The 24,669-nt window shown below is 38.2% G+C and overlaps 1 protein-coding gene across 1 annotated transcript in view; it reads right to left on the reverse strand.

Moving 5' to 3' along the window:
- heg1 (heart development protein with EGF-like domains 1) overlaps positions 1-24,669 on the reverse strand; it is a 77,265-nt gene that overhangs the window by 25,719 nt on the left and 26,877 nt on the right. The window contains exons 2-3 of the mRNA XM_043693960.1: positions 11,005-14,040; positions 168-281 (exon numbers count right to left, since the gene is read on the reverse strand). Coding sequence (XP_043549895.1) covers positions 168-281; positions 11,005-14,040 — 3,150 coding nt within the window. The remainder of the gene's footprint in view (positions 1-167; positions 282-11,004; positions 14,041-24,669) is intronic.

A 24,669-nucleotide genomic window follows, 5' to 3' on the forward strand; every position in this document is an offset into this window, starting at 1 on the left:
ACTTTTAATATTGTTAATGGACTCCAACCTTATTGCAAATGCTTCAGCAGGGGGGATGGTTGGGGGGGGAGGGGTTGGAATTCCACTCATGGTCTTATTCCAATTTTGTTGGAATGATGCATTGCTCTTACAGAAGTCTTGTAACAGTTCATAGGAGAAAATGTTACCTTTGCTGCAGTTCACTCCTTGCCAGTTGGATGGGCATACACACTTTTTACATTTGTTACAATGACTGATACAAGTGCCTCCATTAAGACAAGGATTTGAGATGCAAAGATTCTCTGTTTCAAAGAAAGTAAACAATTTATTAACATTGAGTTGACTGGCCAGTAGACTTCTTGTTTCATCTTATATTCCTATATATTTGCAATATTAGCAACCCGTTCATTGAAGACAAATCAGCCATCTGCTAAAGGCAAAAGAAAGTGCAAGTTTAGCAATTTAAAAGGGAATATTGAGCTGAAAGAAATGAAACTTCTCAATTGTTAACTTCGTTTATTTTCTGTCTGAATGCTATTCCAGCGCACTGCATGAGTACTTGAATACAATGTTTGCAATAATTACATTACACAGATATAAAGAAACCAACAGTTTTCAAATAAAATGCATGATTCTAGACAACATATATCTACTAACATTTCTTAGAAAGTGAAGACTGACCACATAAGCTAAGAACATTACATAAAAATGGTTAGCAAACAGGAAAAATATTGTGAATATAAACCTTTCAGAATGTTATGATATGGCTTATATTGCAAAAGGTAATAAAATAAAGTGAATGATGGTACAGTTCCATTGAGTGATTTAACCACTGCCTTCCAACGGTTTTCTTTAGAAACATCAATTCCACATCAAACCAAATGCTGTAGATAAAGATAAATAGCCTTCATTTACAGGAGTTTTTGTATTTTGGCTCTGATCTGAAAATGCAAGGATCATTGTACAAAATATCCTTATTTATCAATTATAGAGTTAAATATACAGCACGCACACCATCAGTAGTTAAGAGTTAACAACCAGATGCACATATTTTAAGAATGGCTAAGAACTCAAAAGTTTTATCTGGTTTTATTTGTGGTTATTCAGATACTCATTACTTTGCAGGATGCTTTGGTTCAAGTCAGTTGGTTGCTGCAGCTGGTTTGCATCCTTCTCGCTTTCTGATTACCTCCTACATACTCGTTTTCAATAGAAGAGACACTATTATGTAGGATGTTGTCACATTAATAATCTCTCCCATTATCCAGAAATATTACATATCTTCACTTTATTTTCCAAGATGTCCTTGTATCTAGTATGCCTATGACAGGAATGCAAAGCATTTTTCAGCTCAGTGTGAAGAAACCTGTCTATAAAGTTTCTTCCAAAATCCATGAAAGGCTTATCTCTGAAAATATTTTATTGAATATTGTTTTGATGCTGATTGAGATTGGCTGTTTTCAAAATATGCTTCTGTATGCTGTCTTTTTAATTACAGGAAAAGATTGTAAAATCTAATTGCATCTTTCACAAGGTAAACGATTTCATTAAAACTAAAATTAAAATCTAAAAATAAAATCTGAATCCTATTTGGCTTCGCTCTATCAAGGTTAGGATGTGTTGCACATAGTGAATGTTTAATGAGCTGTAGGCTGGCTTTCTGAAAAGAAAGACCCAGGAAATGTTACAAGTGATTTGGGGCTGCCCGGTGGCTGACACAGATACACTGCAAGCAATTATAATTAATAAAATAGATTAGAAGATCAAGAGATTGAAAAATGGATGTTTCTCTAATACTTTGTTAGATAATGCATAGGCTGCTTCTTTCTTTCAAGCACAAAATGTTACAATTGACAATGCTCTAATATCTACTTCTATTGATGTAATTAACCTAGTAACTACAATTAATTTTTGCAATACAGTTACACTAGGGTCAGAATAGTTATTGGTGTGTTTAAAAGTAAAGCAGCCACTTTCTAATACTAATGAATTCTGATGAACAGGAACTATTAATGATGCATCAAAAGTTGATTAGAAATCTAAGGATTAAATAATTGAATAAGAAGACATTGATAAACTTTTTTATCTTGAATTATAATCCTTTTAGTAACAGACTGACTCCAAAACTCCAGGTGACTTTGATTTTAGCATAAGTAACTGTTTTACTGATAAAAAAATGTATGTACAAGTTTCTAAATTATTGTAAATTTTGGCTATTTGGAACTTCATACTAATGCAATTCTGCAAACAACTTAGATTTCTGTATTTTTGTGACTTTTCAGCTGAGGTGATTTTCTTTGTTGCTCAGAAATACTCTGAAATAGTTTGGAAGGTACAGTGTATTCTGAACATGTACACACTGCAGTATATGCAACAGAACTAAAATAAAGTGTATTCGGCAAATCAACCAAATGCATTTGAAATCAGCCTTGATGCATTTGGTTTTTAAACACTTCAATTCAAAAATTATTTTATATCCTACTAATTGTTCTTGTAACAATTAAAAATGTCAAATACTCCATAAAGAGTCATTTTAATCATGAATTGTTTAATAAATACTGATTGCTTTAGGTATAATAACATGCTTCATATCACTAGTCATCAAAAAATGATCTCAACAAACCAAAATAGGATACAGTATAATCATAGGGCAGTTTGTGAAAAATCACCACAATGCTTGCCTGCTAATGTTGAGTGTTAAGTTTGAAGTACAAATAACAAGGGAGTGTTATACACTCAGACAATGATTGCAAAATAAATGCTGTGTCTGGATCAAAATCGAATGGGAGGTGAATGGGAAGTGATTTGGTAGATTGGAATTCTATTCTTGGATCAGGGATATACTTTTATGGAGTAGATTATATTGTGCTTGGCGACATATCAGTAACACTGCGGTTATATTGTGAGTATCAATATCATCCATGAAGCTAACACTTGCCAGGTCCAGTCTATGAAAAAAATAAATAAATCACAACTGCATTGGAGGAATAACAACTTGTTAAACCTTCCAGTATTACAGCATCAGTAAAAAATGTGGATGTTAAGTGTGGGTTTTAGACATATTTAACCCGCACAAGTCAAATAATGACTTCATATTTTATCCTGCATTGCATATACACAGCAAAATACTGCCTCATTCAGTTTCAGTGCAGAACTTTATAAACTGACATATCTCATACAGTGATTAAAACCATCATGACTTGAAGTATGGCTGAAGCAACATCTGATTAGTTATAATTCAAAGGAGTTCTTGGCTGTCTATACATGTATATTCACATTCACTGCTTTATAAGTAGTTTTCCCTTTTAATATTAAATAAAATAATTAAAACAATGCTTCAGATGTCCACATTGTAAATGATTTCATGAGAAAACAACAGTGTAATGGAATCATGTCATTGAAGATACTTCCATTAAAAAGAACAATTCTTACCTCAAAATATCAATGCTGAATTTTACTTTTGTTTTATTTGCTCATGGGATGTGGGTATCACTGGTTAGCCCAGCATTTATTGCCCATTGGTATTGGCCTTGGAGAAGGTGGTGACCAGGTTCAACAGTGACATTTTGGATAAATCAGCAAAAACTGAGCAAAACTGATTGGGTTTCGGGTGCATCTTGCTTCACTTCAGTAAATTCATGATTTGAATGATAATGATTCTTGCAGACTTTTATAATATTGAGGCTCAGTCACAGTAATATCAGATTTATTTCTTGTTTTCTGCAAAACTATTTTTTAAAATCAATTTAGAAAGAACAAGAATAGTTTCTTTAAAAAATTACTTGTTAGAGACATTTTCAGTTTTTTTTCTTTCCAGTATATTTCAAGCACTTCATCATCCACTTGATCTGACACCACTACAAACATGAAAGCAGATGTACAGCTTATTCCCACGCCATTGCTATAGGCCCAATAGACAGTCGCTAGGAGATATTAGGCACCAGAAAAGCTACCTTTTCCTTTTCATTTCCCCCATGACCTGCTCAGTGACACTAAAGTATCTTCTATATGACTCAAATTTCAAAAAGAGCACAAGGACACCCGATTTCTCTTTCTATTCCACTCATATGTGGTAAACCCAAAAATGCTATTATGTCCTGTGAATAACATTTTGTCATTTACCCATCTGGAGAGGTTGTTTATCTGACTTGTATTATACAGAATTTTAATAGAAGGAAAGTAATTGCAATTATCATAGCATCAAATAGTTTCTAAATTCAATCTTTATTATTTGTAATCATTTTCCATTTTCTCGTCATTCCCTCTGTTTTCCAGTTTCAATGCTATGAATCTTCAGCTGGAATGATAGGTTCTGCTGGGACTACTGTCAATAGTGTCATCAAAGAGATTCACTATTGAGTGACACAATTAATCACTCCATCCTTCTCAATCATCTCTTTTCTGTGATCCATCACCTTGTCATTGCTCCACTCCAACACTGCTCTACTGTTTCACTCCCAACTATTCAAATAAAACCAGTAGATTTCCTATAGCTACTCCTGCTTGTGTTCCTGTGTTGTCAAAGCCATTATGCCAACTTTGATCCCCATTTACTTCATCTGCAGGCACAGTGACTTCATTTGTAAATATGAGGCCAGCTTTCATCCTCATACTGATTAAATCCAAATTTAAACATTGTGTTTTGATACGTGATACTTTCATCACATTCTCCAGGGTTTTGTGGTGCCTGTTGTCAATTGTCAAAGTACCACCCGCTCTGCCTTCACAATCGTAGAATCCCTTTAGAGTGGAAGCAGGTCATTTGGCCCATCAAGTCCACACCATCCCTCCAAAGAGCATCCCACCCAGACCCACCCTTTTATCCTAACCCTGGAACCCTGCATTTCCCCTGGCTAATCCACCTACCCGGCACATCCCTGGACACAATGGGCAATCTACCCAACATCCTTGAAATGTGGGAGGAAACTAGAGCACTCGGATTAAATCCAAGCAGAAACAGGGAGAATGTGCAAACTCCACACAGACAATTATGCAAGGCTGAAATCGAACATGGAATCCTAGTGCTGTGAGGCAACTGTGCTAACTACTGAACCATCGTGCCGCCCACAGGTCATTCACACAGTCTTCCAAATCCAGTGAAAAAATAAATAGTCCATAGCAGTATTCCCTCCCAAGCTAAGATGCTCAACAATAAGGTACAACTTACTCAAAACCAGGGGAAAGTGAGCACTGCAAATGCTGGAAATTAGAGTCAAGAGTGTGGTGCTGGAGAAGCACAGCAGGTCATGCAGCATCTGAGGAGCAGGAGAATCGATGTTTCGGGCAAAAGCCTAGGGTGTGGAGAGATAAATGGGAGTGGGGTGGGACTGGGGGGGAAGGTAGCTGAGAGAGCGATAGGTGGATGGAGGTGGGGGTAATGGTGATAGGTCAGAGGGGAGGGTGGAGCGGATGGTTGGGAAGGAAGATGGGCAGGTCATGAGGGCAGTGTCAAGTTGGAAGGTTGGATCTGGGATAAGGTGGGGGGTGGGGAAATAAGGAAACTGGTGAAATCCACATTGATTCCATGGGGCTGGACCCCCTAGGCCCCAGCCTTATTCCTGATGAAGGGCTTTTGCCCAAAACATCGATTCTCCTGCTCCTCGAATGCTGCCTAACTCAAAACCAGTTACAGTATCCCAGGAAGGATATGTCAATAGTATGCCTGGCATCAAACTCCTGGAGCAACTGCTCGACTGAGAATTCAGTCACAGCACAAGACTTCCAGGAAAACAGAGAAAACATTTTAGGAGTATCCTTAAAGGATTCCCTGGCCTGGGACTAACCAAAATGGAGAGGGATTAGAACATAGAACATAGAACAATACAGTGCAGAACAGGCCCTTCAGCCCTTGATGTTGCACCGACTTGTGAACTAATCTAAGCCCATCCCCCTACGCTATCCCATCATCATCCATGTGCTTATCCAAGGATTGTTTAAATGCCCTGAATGTGGCTGAGTTAACTACATTGGCAGGTAGTGCATTCCACACCCTTACCACTCTCTGAGTAAAGAACCTGCCTCTGACATCTGTCTTAAATCTATCAACCCTCAATTTGTAGCAATTCTCCCTTGTACAAGCCGACGTCATCATCCTAGGAAAAAGACTTTCACTGTCCACCCTATCTAATCCTCTGATCATTTTGTATGTCTCTATTAAATTCCCCTCTTAGCCTTCTTCTCTCCAATGAGAACAGACCCCTCCCTCCAGACCAGGCAACATCCTGGTAAATCTCCTCTGCACCTTTTCCAATGTTTCCACATCCTTCCTGTAATGGGGCGACCAGAACTGTACACAATATTCCAAGTGAGGCCGCACTTGCGTTTTGCATAGTTGCAGCATGACATCACAGCTCCAGAACTCAATCCCACTACCAATGAAACCTTACACACCATATGCCTTCTTAACAGCACTATCCACTTGGGTGGCAACTTTCAGGGATCTATGTACACGGACACCAAAATCTCTCTGCACATCCACACTACCAAGAATCTTTCCATTAAACCAGTATTCTGCCTTCCTGTTATTCTTCCCAAAGTGAGTCATCTCACATTTATCTGCATTGAAGTCCATTTGCCACCTTTCAGCCCAGTTCTGCAGTTTATCCAAGTTTACATGCAACCTGCAATATTGTTCCACATTGTCCATCACTCCACCGATTTTAGTGTCATCAGCAAACTTACTAACCCATCCACCTATGCCTGCGTCCAAGTCATTTATAAAAATGACAAACATTCATGGTCCCAAATCAGATCCTGTGGCACACCACTCGTAACCGGACTCCAGGCTGAATATTTCCCATCAACCACCACTCTCTGCCTTCTTACAGAAAGCCAGTTTCTAATCCGAACTACTTAATTATCCTCAGTCCCATGCATTTTCTCCAACAGCCTACCATGTGGAACCTTATCAAAGACCTTACTAAAGTCCATGTACACCACGTCAACTGCCCTACCCTGATCTACATGCTTGGTCACCTTCTCAAAAAACTCAATGAGTTTTGTGAGACACGATCTGCCCTTGACGAAACTATGTTGACTATCTCCAATCAAATTGTTGCTTGCTCGATGATTCTAAATCCTATCTCTTATAATCCTTTTCAAAACTTCTCCTACAACAGACCTAAGGCTCACTGGTCTATAATTACTTGGGTCATCTCTACTGCCCTTCTTGAACAAGGGCACAACATTTGCAATCCTCCAGTCCTCTGGTACTAAACCTGTAGACAATGACGACTCAAAGATCAAGGCCAAAGGGTCCGCCATCTCCTCTCTAGCTTTCCAGAGAATCCTCGGATAAATCCCATCTGGCCCAGGGGACTTACTTACTTTTACACCTTCTAGAAGTGATAACACTTCCTCCTTACTAACCTCAATCCTTTCTAGTCTAATAGCCGGTATCTCAGTCTTCTCCTCTACAGTGTTCTCCTTTTCCTTCGCTAAACTAAACTAAACTAAACAAATCACTCTCTCCAAAGTGCTTACTTACCACTAAATCAAACACCTGGCCTGGTTTATTACCAAGTACCAGATCCAGTGTGGCCTCCCCTCTTGTCAGCCCTTCAACCTACTGTGTCAGGAAACCCTCCTGCACACATTGGACAAAAACTGATCCAACTGATGTACTAGAGTATTAGCATTTCCACTCAATGTTGGGGAAGTTAAAAGTCCCCCAAAATGACCATCCTATTCCTTTCACTCCTACTCACACACACATATACACTCTCTCTCACAGACACTCAGAACCTCCCACCCCAGACAGACAAACACACACACACACTTGTACATTTGTGGGGTGAATTTGTACTGGCAAATTTGTACTTTGCTCAAAAACTGCATGAATCCATGTAAGACTCTGTTTACTCACTTTTTAAATTAGAATCAGTCTAAACATTATGGCACCAACAGGGAACATAGGGGGCTAACACATTTTACATCTTAACATCTTATCTGGCTGACACCAATTGTTACAGTTAACCTGAGAATGTAACTTTTTAAAAAAAGTTTTGTGATTTACATATGAAAGAAGTGAACTAACATGGTCATTCTAACAGATAAGAGACTCAACAAACAATCAAGATATTTTTCAATGTATAATTTCAGTTACATTACACTGTAAACTTTTGCTATAAATTCTGTGTCTTACAATTGTGTCTTCCACAACCATCTGATGAGGGAGCGGCGCTCCGAAAGCTAGTGTGCTTCCAATTAAACCTGTTGGACTATAACCTGGTGTTGTGTGATTTTTAACTTTGTACACCCCAGTCCAACACCAGCATCTCCAAATCATGACTGAAAATGTTGTTCGCTCAAGATTTGTTTTCTACAGTCTTTCATTACCAGCTGCTTGAGTTTTTCCTTTTACAAATAACAAATCCTCTACCATCACCAGGGGAGGCAAGCTGATTAAGCATTGAGCTCTGCACCCTACAACCCCTCACATCATCTCTAACCCTACAACACCAACTGTAGGCAACAACTGAGCACTCTTCTGGCTACTCCTAGTCTTACACTTTCCCAACATAATTGCCCCTCAAGAAGAACACCATCAACACCATTCTCCCATCCCAGAACTTTGCTTCATGCCATATTGACATTCCTACAATGGTGAGATCACAAAGCATGCAGATGGCAAAGTCATCACTGGTATTCAAAGACTCACAATTTGCTCACTCGCATGTTCTCATGACAAGCTAGCAGTGACCTCACACAAGGTGAACACACATAATGATCCATATATTTCAACTTCTCCAACATCAGCAATCAAGCAACCAAGATAGCGAAGGCTCATCTGCTCCAAGAACTCTTGACCAGGACCTTAATCTACTCATGCAAGCAGTTGTTAACAAATGGACATCCTGCACCTCACAGGTCTCCAGCTGGCCCTGAGTCAGCACCAAGAGGACATTAGGCTGAATCACCAAGGTGGGAAGCCCCAGTAAATATGAGTGTAGTGGCCTAAGAGGGTCATGATCTGCTGCAATCTGGAGAGTAACATCTAGAGTTATTCAGTGTCTTCACTATGGTTTGCAACTTGGAACATGCACAGCAGCTGGGAAACACAAGGCAAGTATTGCTTCGCAAACAAGGAGGAGATCATGTCAAAGATAAAGACACAATGCAAGGTTTATGGGTTTGGCTACTGTTTAATAAATGCTCTCTTAAACCATGTAGAGGAAGTGTCCTTCTCTATGTGGCATGCCAATGTCTTATCTCCACAAGACAATGAAACCATAAGATGTAACAGCAGAATTAGACCATCCAAAACACTGAATGTGCATCGCCATTCAAGGAAATCATGGCTGACTTAATAATTCTAAACTCCATTTTCCTGCCTTTTTCCTAAAACCCTTCATTCCCCTATTCAAATTCCTTCTTCTTCTTATCCTCGCAATGGAAATGAGCACACAACACACATAAGCTGATAAAGACCAACGATGAAAACCACTGCAGAGAGCATTCTGGGTTGTAGAGGAAAGAGGTATGGAAAATGCCAGAGTTACTTCACTACAGTATATTTAGGATGGAAATCTCCTATTTAAGATGCACATGCCCATTGAAGAGGCTAATCTGAACATAGCTTGGCATTGGTGTTTTGGAGTGTTCTTGTGGAAATAGCCTTCGGTGTTCAGAAGTGGGAAGATTAGGGATCCAGAGAGGAGTTAGGAATAGATGTTAGTGGGGTGGCACAGATTATGAGCTGCATCTAGTCTGATGCATGTCAAGTATTGGGTGAAAAACTTCAACATTGCTGATATGTTTCTCAACCCCATTTCGTGCCTTCTCCCATAGCCTTTGATCCCTTGACTAATCAAGAGCCTATCTCTCTGTCTTGAAAACACTTAATGACTTGGTCTCCACAGCCTTCTATGGCAATGAGTCCCACAAATTCACTGGCAGAAGAAATTATACCTCATCTCAGTTCAATAGGGTTGTCCCTTCATTTGAAGACTGTGCCTCAGGTCCTAGCGTCTCCGATTAGCAGAAACATCTTCTTCATGTCCATTCTATCCAAGCCTCTCAGGATTCGATAATTTTCAATCAGTTCACCCTCATCCTTCTAAACACCATTGAGTACATACTCAATTGGTCCTCATATGACAAGGTCTTATCCCCATGGTCATTCTTGTCAATGTCCTTTGGACGCCCTTCCAATGCCAGCACATCCTTAGATTAGATATGGGACCCAAAACCACTCACGATATTCCAGAAGCAGTTTGACAAACAAAACTGGACTTTCTGGTTATTTTCATTGGAGCAATTTTAGTGTTCTCACACACCAATGTCATTGTAGAGCAACTTGTTTCTTATTTTATTCCACCATGGTAAACTTTAGTACAGTTCTCATATTATGCAGTGTGTATCTCAGAGCAATTAGTCTATTATTCTTTCTGCAGCTTCTCTTATTGTATCAAAACTATTTACTTCTCAGATATTTCTCACATAAAAGAATACCATCATTACTTCATGTTCACTCTGAATAATTATACATTCATTTGTACCCTCATTATTTAGCTATATTTCTGATATTTTAATTATTCTGGCAGTATGGACAATCTCTCATTCTGGTTTCTTAATCCCAGTGTTTCTCACATTCATAGAGCATAGAACATAGAACATAGTACAATACAGCACAGAACAGGCCCTTCGGCCCACGATGGTGTGCCGAACATTTGTCCTAGCTTAAGAATCCATCCATGTACATATCCACCGCTTAAAGGTCATCAAAGATTCTGACTCTACCACTCCCACAGGCAGCGCATTCCAAGCCCCCACCACTCTCTGGGTAAAGAACCCACCCCTGACATCTCCCCTATACCTTCCACCCTTCACCTTAAACCTTAAATTCATGTACATGCTTATTAACAAATACAATAACTATTATCTGCCAGTGGAACCACAATTGGTATTTTAGTAATTACTGACCAATCAAATCTATTTAGGAACTGAAACTATTCAACTTTAAATATATGATGGACATTTTGCGAATGCTATTTACACTAAATCACAGTCATAATTCAACATTACCTGCAGATACTGTGGAGGTTTCAGGTATACTTGTATTGATAACCTGAATCACAGTTGACACAGTTGGCTCAGAAGTAATGCTCTCTTTAGTGGAATGAGGCTTTGTGCTTGCCAACGTCCTTATAGGAGTAATTGTGGTACTTTCCGAAACCTTTGTGCTTGTTAGCATGGTTGCACTAATTGACGTCTTTGCGATAGCTGAAGTCCTTGTACTAGTTGAAGACCTTGTGCTAGTCAAAAACTTCAAGCTAACTGAAGTTCTAGTACTCACTGATTCAGAGGTCTTCATAATAGCAGTCGTAGACTTGGTCCTCTCTGATCCTTTATCCTCTGTTGAGGTACTCATAAAAACAGTTGGACTGGCCCATATAGTGGTAAATGTACCTTCTGTTGTGCTAGTTAGTTCAGGCTTTGGTGTGTCAGTGGGAACATGTGAAATTGTAGTATATCGTTCAGTATGAGGCCTAGATGTAAGTATAACTGGTGCCGAGGATGTTCTTCCTGCTCCTCTAATAGGTTCTTCCATGGTAGAAAATGACAGATAATCATTTGTTGTCAGAGGCAGTAAAGTTCTGGGTGAGTCTGTTGTTCTTTCAGGAAGTACACTCCTTAGAGTAGCGCTTGTTGTTGTTTTTGCAAATTGAGTTTTAAGAAAACCATTAGTTCCTGTTTGAACTAAACCTAGTTTAGAAGAATTAGTTGCAGTAAAGTTAGAACTTAACTCTGTAAAATCATTCACTATATCTTCAGAATCTGATTGCACTGAAGACAAAGCTGTTCCAAGTAAGTTAGTAATATTGTATATTTCAGACAGTTCAGTAGTAGTTAAGACATCATCTGTAATTCTGGGAAGTGAATGACTTGTTCCTGTAAGGGCAGTTATGGTTTCAACATCTGAAATAAGAATGGAATGACTTGTTGATCTTGACTCGTTTGTCTGATTATCAACCGATTCTGAGGATGGTACATCTGGTGATTTTACTGCATCTGACTCATGGGTAACATTATTAAAATCCATTGACATTAATGTTGAATGTGAAGGAGTTGTCTCTTCAGAACTATTTGTTGTAGTATTGAGAATTTCATAGCTGCTCAATGAAGAACTTAAAGGATTTTCATAATTATTTGATGTAGAACCTAAAAAACTTTTAGAATCATCTAGTGAAGTATTTGTGGAGCTTTCAGTATCATTTTGACCACTAACTAGGGTACTTTCAGAAACATTTGGTGAAGAACTCCATCTTTCAGAATCATTCAATGAAGTACTTAAAGATCTTTTAAAATAATTTGGCGAAGTGCTTAAAGATCTTGCAGTATCACTCAATGAAGAGTTTGAAGAACTCTCAAAAACATTTGTCAAAGTACTAGAACTTTCAGAATCATTTTGAGAACTACTTATTGATATTTTTGAATCATTTGGTAAAGTACTTAAAGATCTTTTAAAATCATTCATTGAAATGCTTGATCTTGCAGAATCATTTGATGAAGAGTTTGAGGAGCTCTCAAAAATATTAATCAGTGTACTTGACCATTCAGAATCATTTTGCTCACTAACTGTAGATATTTTAGAATCATTTGGCAAAGTACTTACAGACCTTTTAAAACCATTTATCGAAGTACTTGACATTTCAGTATCACTTGGTGAAGAGTTCAAAGGGCTTTGAAAAGTATTTGTCAATGTTGTTGAACTTGCAGAAGCATTTTGAGCATGAATTGTAGATATTTTAGAATCATTCAGTGAAGTACTTAAAGATCTTTTCAAATCATTCAGTGTAGTACTTGCTCTTTTGGTGTCAATTGGTGAAGAGCTTGATGACCTCTCAAAAGCGTTAATTAACGTACTTGACCATTTAGAATCATTTTGTGCAAAAACTGCAGATATTTTAGAACCATTTGACAAAGTACTTACAGACCTTTTAAAATCATTTATCAAGGTACTTGATATTTCAATATCACTTGAAGAATTTGAAGGGCTCTCAAAAATATTTGTCAACATTGCTGAACTTTCAGAAGCATTTTGAGCCTGAATTGTAGATATTTTAGAATGATTTGGTGAAGTACTTAAAGATCTTTTCCAGTCATTCAGTGAAATACTTGCTGTTTCGATGTCATTTGGTGAAGAGTTTGAGGAGCTCGCAAAAGTATTAATCAACGTACTTGATGATTCAGAATCATTTTGAACACTAACCATAGATGTTTTCACATCACTTGGCAAACTACTTACAGTTCTTTTAATATTATTTATCAAAGTATTTGATCTTTCAGAATAATTTGACAATGTCCTTAAAGTTCTGTCAGTATTACTTGGTGTAGAGTTTGGAAAGATTTTAAAAAGATTTGTCAACGTACTTCTTTCAGAATCATTCGGTGAAGTACCTGAAGACCAATTAGTGTAGTTCTGTGTGCTATTTAAAGACTTCTCAGAAATATTTTGTGAAATACTAATTAGTTCTGAATCATTTATTGATGTACTTACAGATCTTTTTGAATTGTTCAAATCTGTAGTTGAATATCTTTTAGATCCAATTGTCAAAGTATTTAAAGGTATCTTTAAAACATATGGGACTGTATATAAAGGGTCTTCAGAAACACCAGGTGAAGTACTTAACAATCTTTCAAGATTATCAGCCCCTTCAGAGGTTGTGTCATGATGCCAGTTTTCAAGTTCTTCACTTTTTTTTGAAGTCTCATTATCGAAAGGTGATTTTAATAAATGACTTTTAGAAACAAATAGATCTGTAGGTACAATTTCTCTTGAAGATATTGTAGAGTATGAATAATCTGTTGGTTCAGAATCAATTATAATACTTTCTTCAGATTCTGGTGGGAAAGTCCTGGTTGCTGAAGGATTTTGGGAACTGTCAGTAACTAATACAGAAGAAGGGAACAAGTCATTTTTTTCCATAACTATGCTATTAGTTAATAGATGCAGTTTCACTTCTCCAGTACTGGAGATATATGTGCTGTCATGTTGAGAATCATGTATCCAGCTTTCCGACGTTATGCTGTGGCTTGTCTGGTTCCTCTCCCCAGGCCCTAAAAATCAAAAAACATAAAACAATGTGGTCAACACCAAGCATCCTTTTGCTTTATATATACATACATTAGGGTGGTACAACAATAATATGTGAAATCATATTACAGCTTCAAGAGAAAGTACTGTTTCAAGATAGTTTAGACATAATGCAATTTTCCAATTTTTACTAAATAAAGAACAATACAGAAATGAACAGGCCCTTCAGCCCTCCAAGCCAACACATTTTGCTCTTCCATACTAAAATTTGTCTTCATTTGCAGGAACTGTATCCCTCTAGTCCCTTCTTATTCATTTATTTGTCTCGGTGTATCTTGAGCGCTGCTGTTGTGTCTGCTTCTACCAAGTCCTCTGGCAGTGCGTTCCAGGTACTCACCTCCTTTTGTGTGAAAAACTTGCTTCACATATCTCTTTTAAACAGTCCCCCCACTGCAACTTGAACCTGTGTCCCCTCCAAATTGGGAAAAAACCTCGTACTAACCACTCTATCCATACTATTCACAGTCTTTTCAACTTCTATCAGAGTGCTCCTCAACCTCCTGTATTCCAGTGAAAACAATCCCAGTCTATCCAACCTTCCTTAATAGTTAAAATCCCCCATACTGGGCAAACCCTGGTAAACCTTTTCTGTACCCTCTCCAAAGCATCCACATCCTTCCGGTAGTGCAGTGACCAGAACTGTACTCAATATTCCAAGTGTGGCCTAACTAAAGTTCTACAAAACTGCAGCATAACTTGTCTCATCTTATACTCAATGCACCTTCCAAAGAAGACAAGCATGCCATAGGCCTTTTTTACTACCTTAGCTACCTGCACTGCCACCTTCATTGCTCTGGGGACCTGCACAGCCAGGCCCCTCTGCATATCCATACTCCTAAGAGTTGTGCCATTCACTGTGTAATTTCTACCTGTACTTGACCTTTCAAAATGCATCACTTCACATTTGATGGCTTAAACTCCATCTAATATTTTTCTGCCCCTGACTCCAACTGATTATATCTTGCTGTATCCTCTGACAATCCTCTTCACTATCCACAACTTCAGCAATCTTCGTATTGTCCGCAAATGTACAAATTAGACCAGCTACATTTTCCTCCAAATCATTTATGTAGATCACGAACAGCAGAGGTCGCACCCCGATCCCTGTGGAACACCACGAGTCACAACCCTCCATTCCAAAAAGCATCCTTCCACCGTTAGCCTGCATTTCCTATGACTAAACCAGTTCTGTATTCATCTTGCCAGCTCGCACCGATACCGTCTGACTTCACCTTTTGTGCCAGTCTGCCACGAGGGATCTTGTCAAAGGCTTTACTGAAGTCCATGTAGACATCAACTGCTTTTCCCTCATCAATCATCTTTGTCACTTCCTCAAAAAACTCAATCAAATTAGTGAGGAATTACCTCCCCTGCTCAAAACCAAGCTGTCTGTCACTATTAAGTCCATTTGCTTCTAAATGCGTATACCTCTTGTCCCTGAGAATCTTTTCCAATAATTTCCCTACCACCGAAGTGAGGTGCACAGGCCTATAATTTACTGGATTATCCCTGCTACCTTTCTTAAACAATGGGACAACACTGGCTAAAGTGTTGGGATGAATGTGGTAAATGGCAACTAAAATGCCAGCCTCATTGCCAAGACAACTCAGCTTATCACATGTTAATCAGCTCACTAAGAATGGATAGGCCAAGAAAAGGCAGGTTTTCTGGACCAATTGAGGCATCCCACATCATTAGAAGCCATCGGTCATCTGGTTTGCTAAAGTCCATTGATAAGCCTAAGCCTTGGGAGTTCCCATGGCAACGCACACTCTAATGTGACAGGCAGGTTGCTGTGATTCAGAAACTGAATATACTCCATGCTTGTAAGCAAGGCAGTAGTTAGGAAGAAGGTGGGTTGAGGCTTTTAAGTAGCCATTGATTGACCAGTTAAGGGCCTTAATTGGTGGGTTGAGAAACTCCCTGACAGATTCCCAGCCAAAACTTAATTGTTAAGGTAGCAAGAAGTGGATGAGTATAATTCCAGGACCAATTTGCTTGATTATTTCTTCTCTCACTACCTCCAGAGAGGGGAAGATTTCACCCAAAATATAAAATATTAAAGAATAGTGGGCGGCACGGTGGCACAGTGGTTAGCACTGCTGCCTCACAGCGCCAGAGACTCGGGTTCAATTCCCGCCTCAGGCGACTGACTGTGTGGAGTTTGCACATTCTCCCCGTGTCTGCGTGGGTTTCCTCCAGGTGCTCCGGTTTCCTCCCACAGTCCAAAAATGTGCAGGTTAGGTGAATTGGCCATGCTAAATTGCCCGTAGTGTTAGGTGCAGGGGTAAATGTAGGGGAATGGGTCTGGGTGGGTTGCGCTTCGGTGGGTCGGTGTGGACTTCTTGGGCCGAAGGGCCTGTTTCCACACTGTAAGTAATCTAGTCTAATAATGCAGAAAGTCATTACCAGATCAAGAATTCGTGAATTCATACCACTGTAAAATTTCATGAATTTCATTTACTATTTTAAGGAGGATTAAGATTCATCCCTTGATATTTAAAATATGTATATTTTATATATTTAAAATATTTATTATGCTGAATAGCAGCTAAATTACATAAGAATATACGAAATTAGAGACTCTTCTCCACAATTTAATAAGATCATGGCTGATCTGTTTGCTTTTGAATTCCACATACCTACTACCATTGACAAAGTTTGATCTCCTTGCCAAACACAAAACTATTCAGCATATCTTCCCATTCCCACTGTCTTTTAAGGTAGAGAGTTCCAAAGTCACCCAACCCTTGAGAGAAAAAAATCTTCATCTCAATATCAAAAAAGTGATCACCAATTCTGGACTGACCTACAAGAGGAAATACTCTTGACCACCTTTACAATGCCATTCAGGACCTGATTCAATCAAATCACTCCTTGGTATTTAAATCCCAATGGAATCAGATCCAACCTATTAAATAAAACTTGCTCATTTCAGATTAAAATCCAGTAAATCTCCTGTGCCTGCTTCCAAAGCATTCACATCCTTCTGTAACTAAGGAGTACAAAACTGCACACAGTATTTAAGATGTCGTCTCGCCAATACTCTGTATAACTGTAGCATAATATGCTTCCTTTAATTCTCAATTCCTCTCATGCTAAAGTGTCCCACTGGCCTTGTTGTTTAATTGTTGTACCTGATACTAACATTTTGTGACTCATGAGCCAGAAAACCTAAATCCCTCTGCAGATGGGATTTCTCCAGACTTTTCCATTTAAGTAATATTCCACTTTTTCATTCATCGTGCCAAAATGAACAATTTTATATTTTTCTGCATTATATTCCACTTGCCAGATTTTTGCCTATCCATTCAATCTATCTGTCTACAACCTCTCTGTCTCATGTACATCATACCTTCCTACCTATCTTCACGTTATCTGCAAATTTAGCAAAAATGCCTTCTCTTCCCTCATCTCAGCAATATGTAAATTGTAAAAAGTTGAGATCCCAGCACAGACCCCTGCAGGACTCCTTCATCTCATCCTGCCAATCAGAAAAGATCCATTTCTGCATACACTGCCAGCCGGCTAGTCCTCTACATTATTCCCTTCAATGTGCTTCTTATTTTCTGCAATAACTTTCTCATGGCATCTTACCATGATCCATTTTATTTCCTCAAAGTATTCTAATAAATTGCATAAATGTAACTTTTGTTTGACAAAACCATAGTAACTTTTTCAAATTAGCTCTTGTTCTTTCAGTATGCAGCAATAAATCTTTAAAAATCAATTGTAATACCTTCCCCAGAGCGGACTAACAACTTAACTGGCCTTCAGTTTCTTTCTTTTCTCTTTCATTCCCTTATTGAATAGAAGTGGTATATTTGCTATTTCAAGTCCAACTAAATCTTTCCTAGATCTAGGAATTTTGCAAAAATAACATATTCACATCTACTACCTCATTATACCTCACTACCTCAAAATAGAGGGGAGGTGACAGCCTCGTGGTTTAATCACTAGACTGTTAATCCAGATACTTGGGTAATGTTCTGGGGACAGGGGTTTGAATCCTGCCATGGCAGATGGTGGAATTCGAATTCAAGAAAAATCTGGAATCAAGAGTTTAATGATCATCATGAATCCATTGTTAATTGTCAGGAAAAATCCATCTGGTTCGCTAACGTCCTTTAGGGAAGGAAACTGCCATCCTTACCTGGCCTGGATGACATGTGACTCCAGACCCACAGCAATGTGGTTGACACTTAATTGCCTTCTGGGCAACTAGGAATTGACAAAAATTGCTGGTCTAGCCAGTGATGCTGTAATCCTATGAATGAATATTTTTTTTTAAATTAGCTACCTATTTAAGACCCGAGAATGAAGTCCATCTGGACTAACAGCCTTACCAGGCCACAATTCCATCAGTTTGATTGATTCCACTTCTCTTGTGACTGTAGTTTCATTAATTTCCTCACTCCCTTAAACATCCTCTTTCACATCTGTAATTTAGTATCCTCCACGGATTCAAAATCTTTGAAAATTTCATCTGCCATTTCCTTATTATCTATTATTAACACCCCATTCTCACTCTCTAGAGAACCAACACTCACTTAACTTACTGTTTTACTTTTAAAATACCTGTGGAAACTCTTGCTATCTATTTTTACATTCCTAGCTAGCTTCCTCTTATATTCTTCTTTCTCTTGCTTAACCGTTGTATGATTCTCCTCCTTTCTTAAAATTCCATTCAACCTTCTGACGTGCTACTCATGTTTGTGCTGTTGTATGCTTTTTCAGGGTCCTCACTTCTCCTGCACCCCTCTGTGATGTGAAGTCTAACTGACACTTGCACGCAAGTTACTGTGAGTATTTGGTAATCTAGATAAACGTTCTCCATCACTGAACTACATATTCATAAATGACACAGTATAATGAAGAGAAGAAAAAATTTTGAAATATTTTCTCCAAAACAAAACAGACATGGGAATGTACAACACATTCACATGCACAGACCTGCTGCTTTTTAAATATGTATTCAAAACTCATAAAAATTGCTGACAAACTTATATGTGTTACAGGATAGAAAGCAATCCCTCTTCTAAACATACATATGAATACAATGGAAGTAAGAACAAAATCAGAAGCATGCTTAATCCTGCATTTATACACAATCTTAGGCCCAAATTCAGGTGGAAAATTGTACAGTAAACTTCAACTAGCACCCTTTTACAGTAGGAACAGTGTTACTCAGTGTTATTAAATATAAGGTGAAGATCATCAACATGAGAAGTTGGTACAGATATTCAAATCACTGTGAAGCCAGTACATAGTATTGACATGAATTCAAAATCATAGTCCAGGCTATCATGTATCGCTAGAGCTCCAGAACAATTTAATATTTTCAAATAAAAGCAAACTACTGCAGATGCTGGTGATTGGCAATACAATTAGAGAGTGCTGGAGAAACTCAGCAGCTCTGGCAGCATCTGTGGAAAGGGAAATGAAGTTAATATTTGGAGTCCATGAAGACTCTGCATATCATATATCAGCAACTTGATTTTTAATTTGACAAACCAAAATAGCCTGGTGATTTTTAGTGCATAGTTGTCAGTTTTGTGGTGGGAGCAAAGAAAGTTTCATCTTGTGGCTAGAAAAGTTATCAGGGAGAAAAATGTCCAACTTGAAAAAGAATCAAGAACAAGAGGACTCAGATTTAAAATAATTCGTAAAGAATGTATAAGTGATGTGTGGAAAAATGTTTTCACACAAGTGGTAAGGATCTGGAATGCACAGCCTGAGAGTATGGTGGAGGCCCGTTCAAAAGAGGCACTTAAGAAGAATTTGAAAAGGAACAATGTGTGAGGTTATGAGGCGAAGACACCAGAATGGCATTAAGTGAAATGTTCATTTAGAGAGCTGATGCAGATGAGCCTTTATAACAACTTGTAACAATTCAGTGATTCTATGGTTCTATTAAATTCCATAAAGTTTTGCTTGTCATCCTGTTTAGAATAAATAAAATGAATCTGTTTGACAGAAAACAGATACTTTATATCATATAATAAAAAGTTACATTAATATAAACCATCTATAAATTACATGATCCTCTTTTGGCGATCCAACATGTACCTAAATGTGTTTTGTTTTACATTATTGTCAGAAAGCCACCTAGTTATAAATATTTTAATAGTGTGCATGGGAAGAAAAAAAATCTTTATGGAGGGAGCAAATGCCTTATTGAAACTGATAGAAAAGTAGTCATTTTTGTGGGCCACATGACAAAATCGAGATTGTAATCAATGGAAGCTTGGAAGGTACACTTCAGTAATTCAACAAAGCTCCTTAAACAGCACCTTTTAAACTCATGACCTGTATAATGACAATGGCAATAAATGCATGGGAACCCCACCAGCAACAATTCCCCTTCAAGCCATCACCATCTTGCCTTGAAACTACACCATCATTCCTTTGCTGTTGCAGCATCAAAATTATGAACCTTCATTCCAAACAGCATTGTAGAAGTCCCTAAACCTTGAGGGCTGCAGCCGATTGAGAAACTCGCTCAACCACCACCTTCACAAGAGAAACTAGGGATGGACAATAAATGTTGGCCTACACATCAATGCCCATGTCCTACGAACAAATCAACAAAAGAGTTCAATAGTTTTCAATGCACTAAAGAACAGAATGGGGAAATAGATGAAACTAGAAAAATAAATGTTAAAAAAAAGTGAATTGTTCTTGTACTTTGATCCTCTATATATGTTCTATTTGATTTCATAAATGTTGACGTCTAAATAAATTCACATGGACAAATTATTTTAGACCTTCGTGGAAAATGTGATTCAACTGACATCTGTTGCACAGAGAATTTGAATAAAGGTAAAGTTGTTTCAGTGTTAATTTACTCTGGCCAGTTGAACAACCACTCAGGGTTTTAGTCATTCATCTGCAATAATGTGTGGGGAAATTTAGATTTAGGTTCATGAAAATAAATTTAAAAACCGCTTGTACAGTCTATGTTGCCACAGAAGGTGGCGCTCTAATGGTAATTCATTTATCAACAGACAGGAAACCCTTCCAGTGGACTGTTTTGAAAACTTACTGCGGATGTGGTAATTAGGGGTGGGGAACAATTGGCAGCAATAGGGGGTTAGGTTAACAAAAGCTCCAGCACTAAATATGGAGGTTACAAAGTGCAAAGGGATTTGAGATTTCCTTCCTATCGTTTGTTCTTACAGAGACAGTGATTAGAAGTCTTCATTAAAAAAATACATTCCTCTCATACCTCAGACCCAACAGGATCTACAGAAAAGCAACTCCAGTTCAGAATTTCTTGTAGTCTTCATGTTAAACTTGATAACAACAGCATTAATTTATGTCCAAAGTTCTGAGGCAAATTGTTTTATCATTTCCTTTCTTGGTTTGTCCTCAAACAATAATGGGGACCGTTATTCCTTTTTTGAAAGTTGGCCCCCTTACACAATGTATCAATGGCCTTTGTGTCAGAGATGCAGATTGCCTCTGAGTTAGAGGGTTGTGGATTCAATTCCCTATTTCAGGTACTTGTGGCTGACATTTCAGCACAGTACTGATGGAGTGTTACAATGTAGAGGAATTATCTTTTGGATGAGATGCTAAACTAAGAGTTGTTTCTGGTTGATGTAAAAAAGAATTTGGTATTATTTCAAAAAGGGGGAGCGAACTTTCCCCAGAATCTTGGCCGACATTTATCACCTCAGTCACCAAAAACAGGTTATCTGATCATTGTTATATTGTTGTTTATAAGACATTGCCAGGTCAAATTGACTGCTGTGCTTCCTACATCACAACATCTTAAAAACTCTTAATTGGCTATAAAGCATTTTGAGATGCACTGAGGTTGTGAAAGATCATAGAATCCATGCAGTTTAGAAGCAGGCCATTTGGCCCATCGAGTCTGCACTGACCCTCCCAAGAGCATCCCACCCAGACCCACACATAACCCCCAGCTTATTCCTGTAACCCTGCATTTCCCGTGGCTAATCCACCTGGCCTGCACATCCCTGGACACTATGGGCAACTTAGCATGGCCAATCCACCTAACCTGTACATCTTTGGACTGTGGGAGGAAACTGGAGCACCTGGAAGAAACCCACGCAGACACAGAAAGAAAGTACTAATTCCATACAGGCAATTGCTTGAGGCTGGATTTAAACCCGGGTTGCTATCTTAATAAACCATTTACAATAAGATGTGTTAACATAGCTCCATGATCAAAGTTAAAACCCTCATGTGAAATATCTTCTCATTACCAAATTTATTCTATTCAGCACAGAAATTATCTATGGCTAGAAATGGGCCTTAGGTCTCTTAGAAGCATATGCAAGGACATAATAGATGCATCAGGTGCAGGCACCAGACATCTATTTTTGTTTATATCAATCTGCTGAATGCAGTATTTCTGGCTCATAGTCAGTGTGCTCGTGCTGCTGATTATATTAGACTCTGAGGTATCTATTTCGCACTTGGTAAATGGCCACAATATTATCAAACCTTTAGGCCCTTACTTATAAATATAGAATCTTGACCTTTTCTGTTTACATAGTTAGTAGTAGTCTCAAGGACTTCTTCACTGCTTGGTTACAAGCAAATGCTGTGCCAATATGAAAACATTGGTAGAAAAAGTAAAGGTTCATTAACCAGGCAAATGATATAAAATGATCCTGTCTACAGGGTGCACCACAGCAAATCATCAAGGCTTCTTCTGCAGCACCTCACAGACCCTCAACAGCCATTACCTAGAATAACAATGGGCAACAGACACATGGGAACCCACCAACTCAAAGTTTCCCTCCAACCCACGCATTCCCTGGTCGTGGACATATTGTGTCATTCCTTCATCATTGCAGAGTCAAATTTCTGGAAATTGCTAGCAAATAGCACTTTGGGATTAACACCACCACATGGACTGCAGCCCATCAAGAAGGCGGCCAACATAAGTTTTCTCAAAAGCAACTGGACACGATTGGTAAATGATTGTCCTGCCAGCAATATCAATATCTGGAGATTTAATTCCAAAACAATTATGATTCCTTTTGTACAAGAACATTTCATTAATTATACACAATATCTAAATGTGTGAAGAATCATAACTACTCTAGTATTAAATTTATTATACTGAAAGGAAGCTAATAGTTCTTCGAGGAGACAAACACACTCAATCAAAAAGACTTTCCTGTCATTGATCTGCAAGTTCTTTAGGCAGTACTATCTATACATTTTTAATTGTTATAAGTTGAAGAAACATACTTGTTTCATCTGCTGCACAGCTGGAACAGTAATGCAAATGAATCATGTTGCTGAATTGCTGTACATCCATGACAGAAAGAGAGAGAGAGAGAGAGACAACTGTTTAAACCTACACATAGACTTATGCCAAAAAGTATTATTTCAAGTCTATGCAGCACATGGTTCACTCTCCAACAAGCTGGCCTCACTTTATCCCTCTGGAATACATGTCTAATCTTATAAATATCCCTGAAACTCCTCCTGTATTGTAATTCAAAAACTTTCCCACTGGAAATAACATTAAAAATTAAGTAATGTAACAAAAACATCTTTAATAAACAATTGTTATTAACAGAGTCAAATAACCAAGTAGGAACAATCATTATGCATAAAATAATTCAATGAAAATATGGAAAAGCAATATACTACAAATCCTTAGGGCAAATATGTTTTATGATAACCTATAAACTAAATATTTTTTCAGCTGCAAGTTGGTTATTTGTTTATTACAGATGTTTGTAAACTTTAGTAATAAAAACAATTAACAAAATAAATGCTAAATCTTGTGGTCAGTGGTTAGCTGAGGTCATATGAGACCAGTGGTATAAAGGAATTCACTAACTTATTGCTCAGAAGGTTGTAAGTGTTACGGAATCATACTTTTCATACTACAAACTTCTTGTGATTATGATGTAATATTTATGTAACGGTTGTCTGTAATTCTGTTTTTGGAATGATAATCAAAGTATATATTTATTTAAATTGAATGAAGCATCTTAGAAGTCAAAGGAATACATAAACCAATGTGGTTTGTGAAATGACCCAATAAATCCAACAGTAAATTGTTTCTCAGTACTTGCACACCCTCTGTCAGAAGCTGCAATTCAAACTCACATGCTGTCACTTCACAAGAATTGCCTTCTCTCAGCCAGGTCACAGCAGGGTTACACAGCGAGGCAGTCTCTATTACTGGAGATAGGTTGAGGCTGTCCTGTAAGACTCGCTGGCTGATTATAGGAGCACAAAAACAGTTGCTATGGCAATGTCCATAACCCAGCTCAAAGAGGAAGGGTGGGATAGCAGGCAATATTTTAGGAAACTAAAACAGGAAGTAGAAAAAGAAATCCAAAAGATCTAAGGAAAACAATGCAATACATTGCCAAAAGTAAGCCTCCACCACATGCAAATGAACAAGCTCCAATTTTAATGGGAATTGTGTGTGCTCTCAAGGGCTTCAGTACATGCCACCACACTTACTTTGGCAATATAAAAACCAAGCAAATTTAATTCCCAGGTCCTACCTGCATGCCACCAGAGAGCTGCTTTTCCAAAGTGCCAAGCAGGACTGAATGAAATTTCGGGTGGGAACTTACACAGTGTTC

The sequence above is a fragment of the Chiloscyllium plagiosum genome, chromosome 7, assembly GCF_004010195.1.
Source record: "Chiloscyllium plagiosum isolate BGI_BamShark_2017 chromosome 7, ASM401019v2, whole genome shotgun sequence".
Lineage (NCBI taxonomy): Eukaryota > Metazoa > Chordata > Chondrichthyes > Orectolobiformes > Hemiscylliidae > Chiloscyllium > Chiloscyllium plagiosum.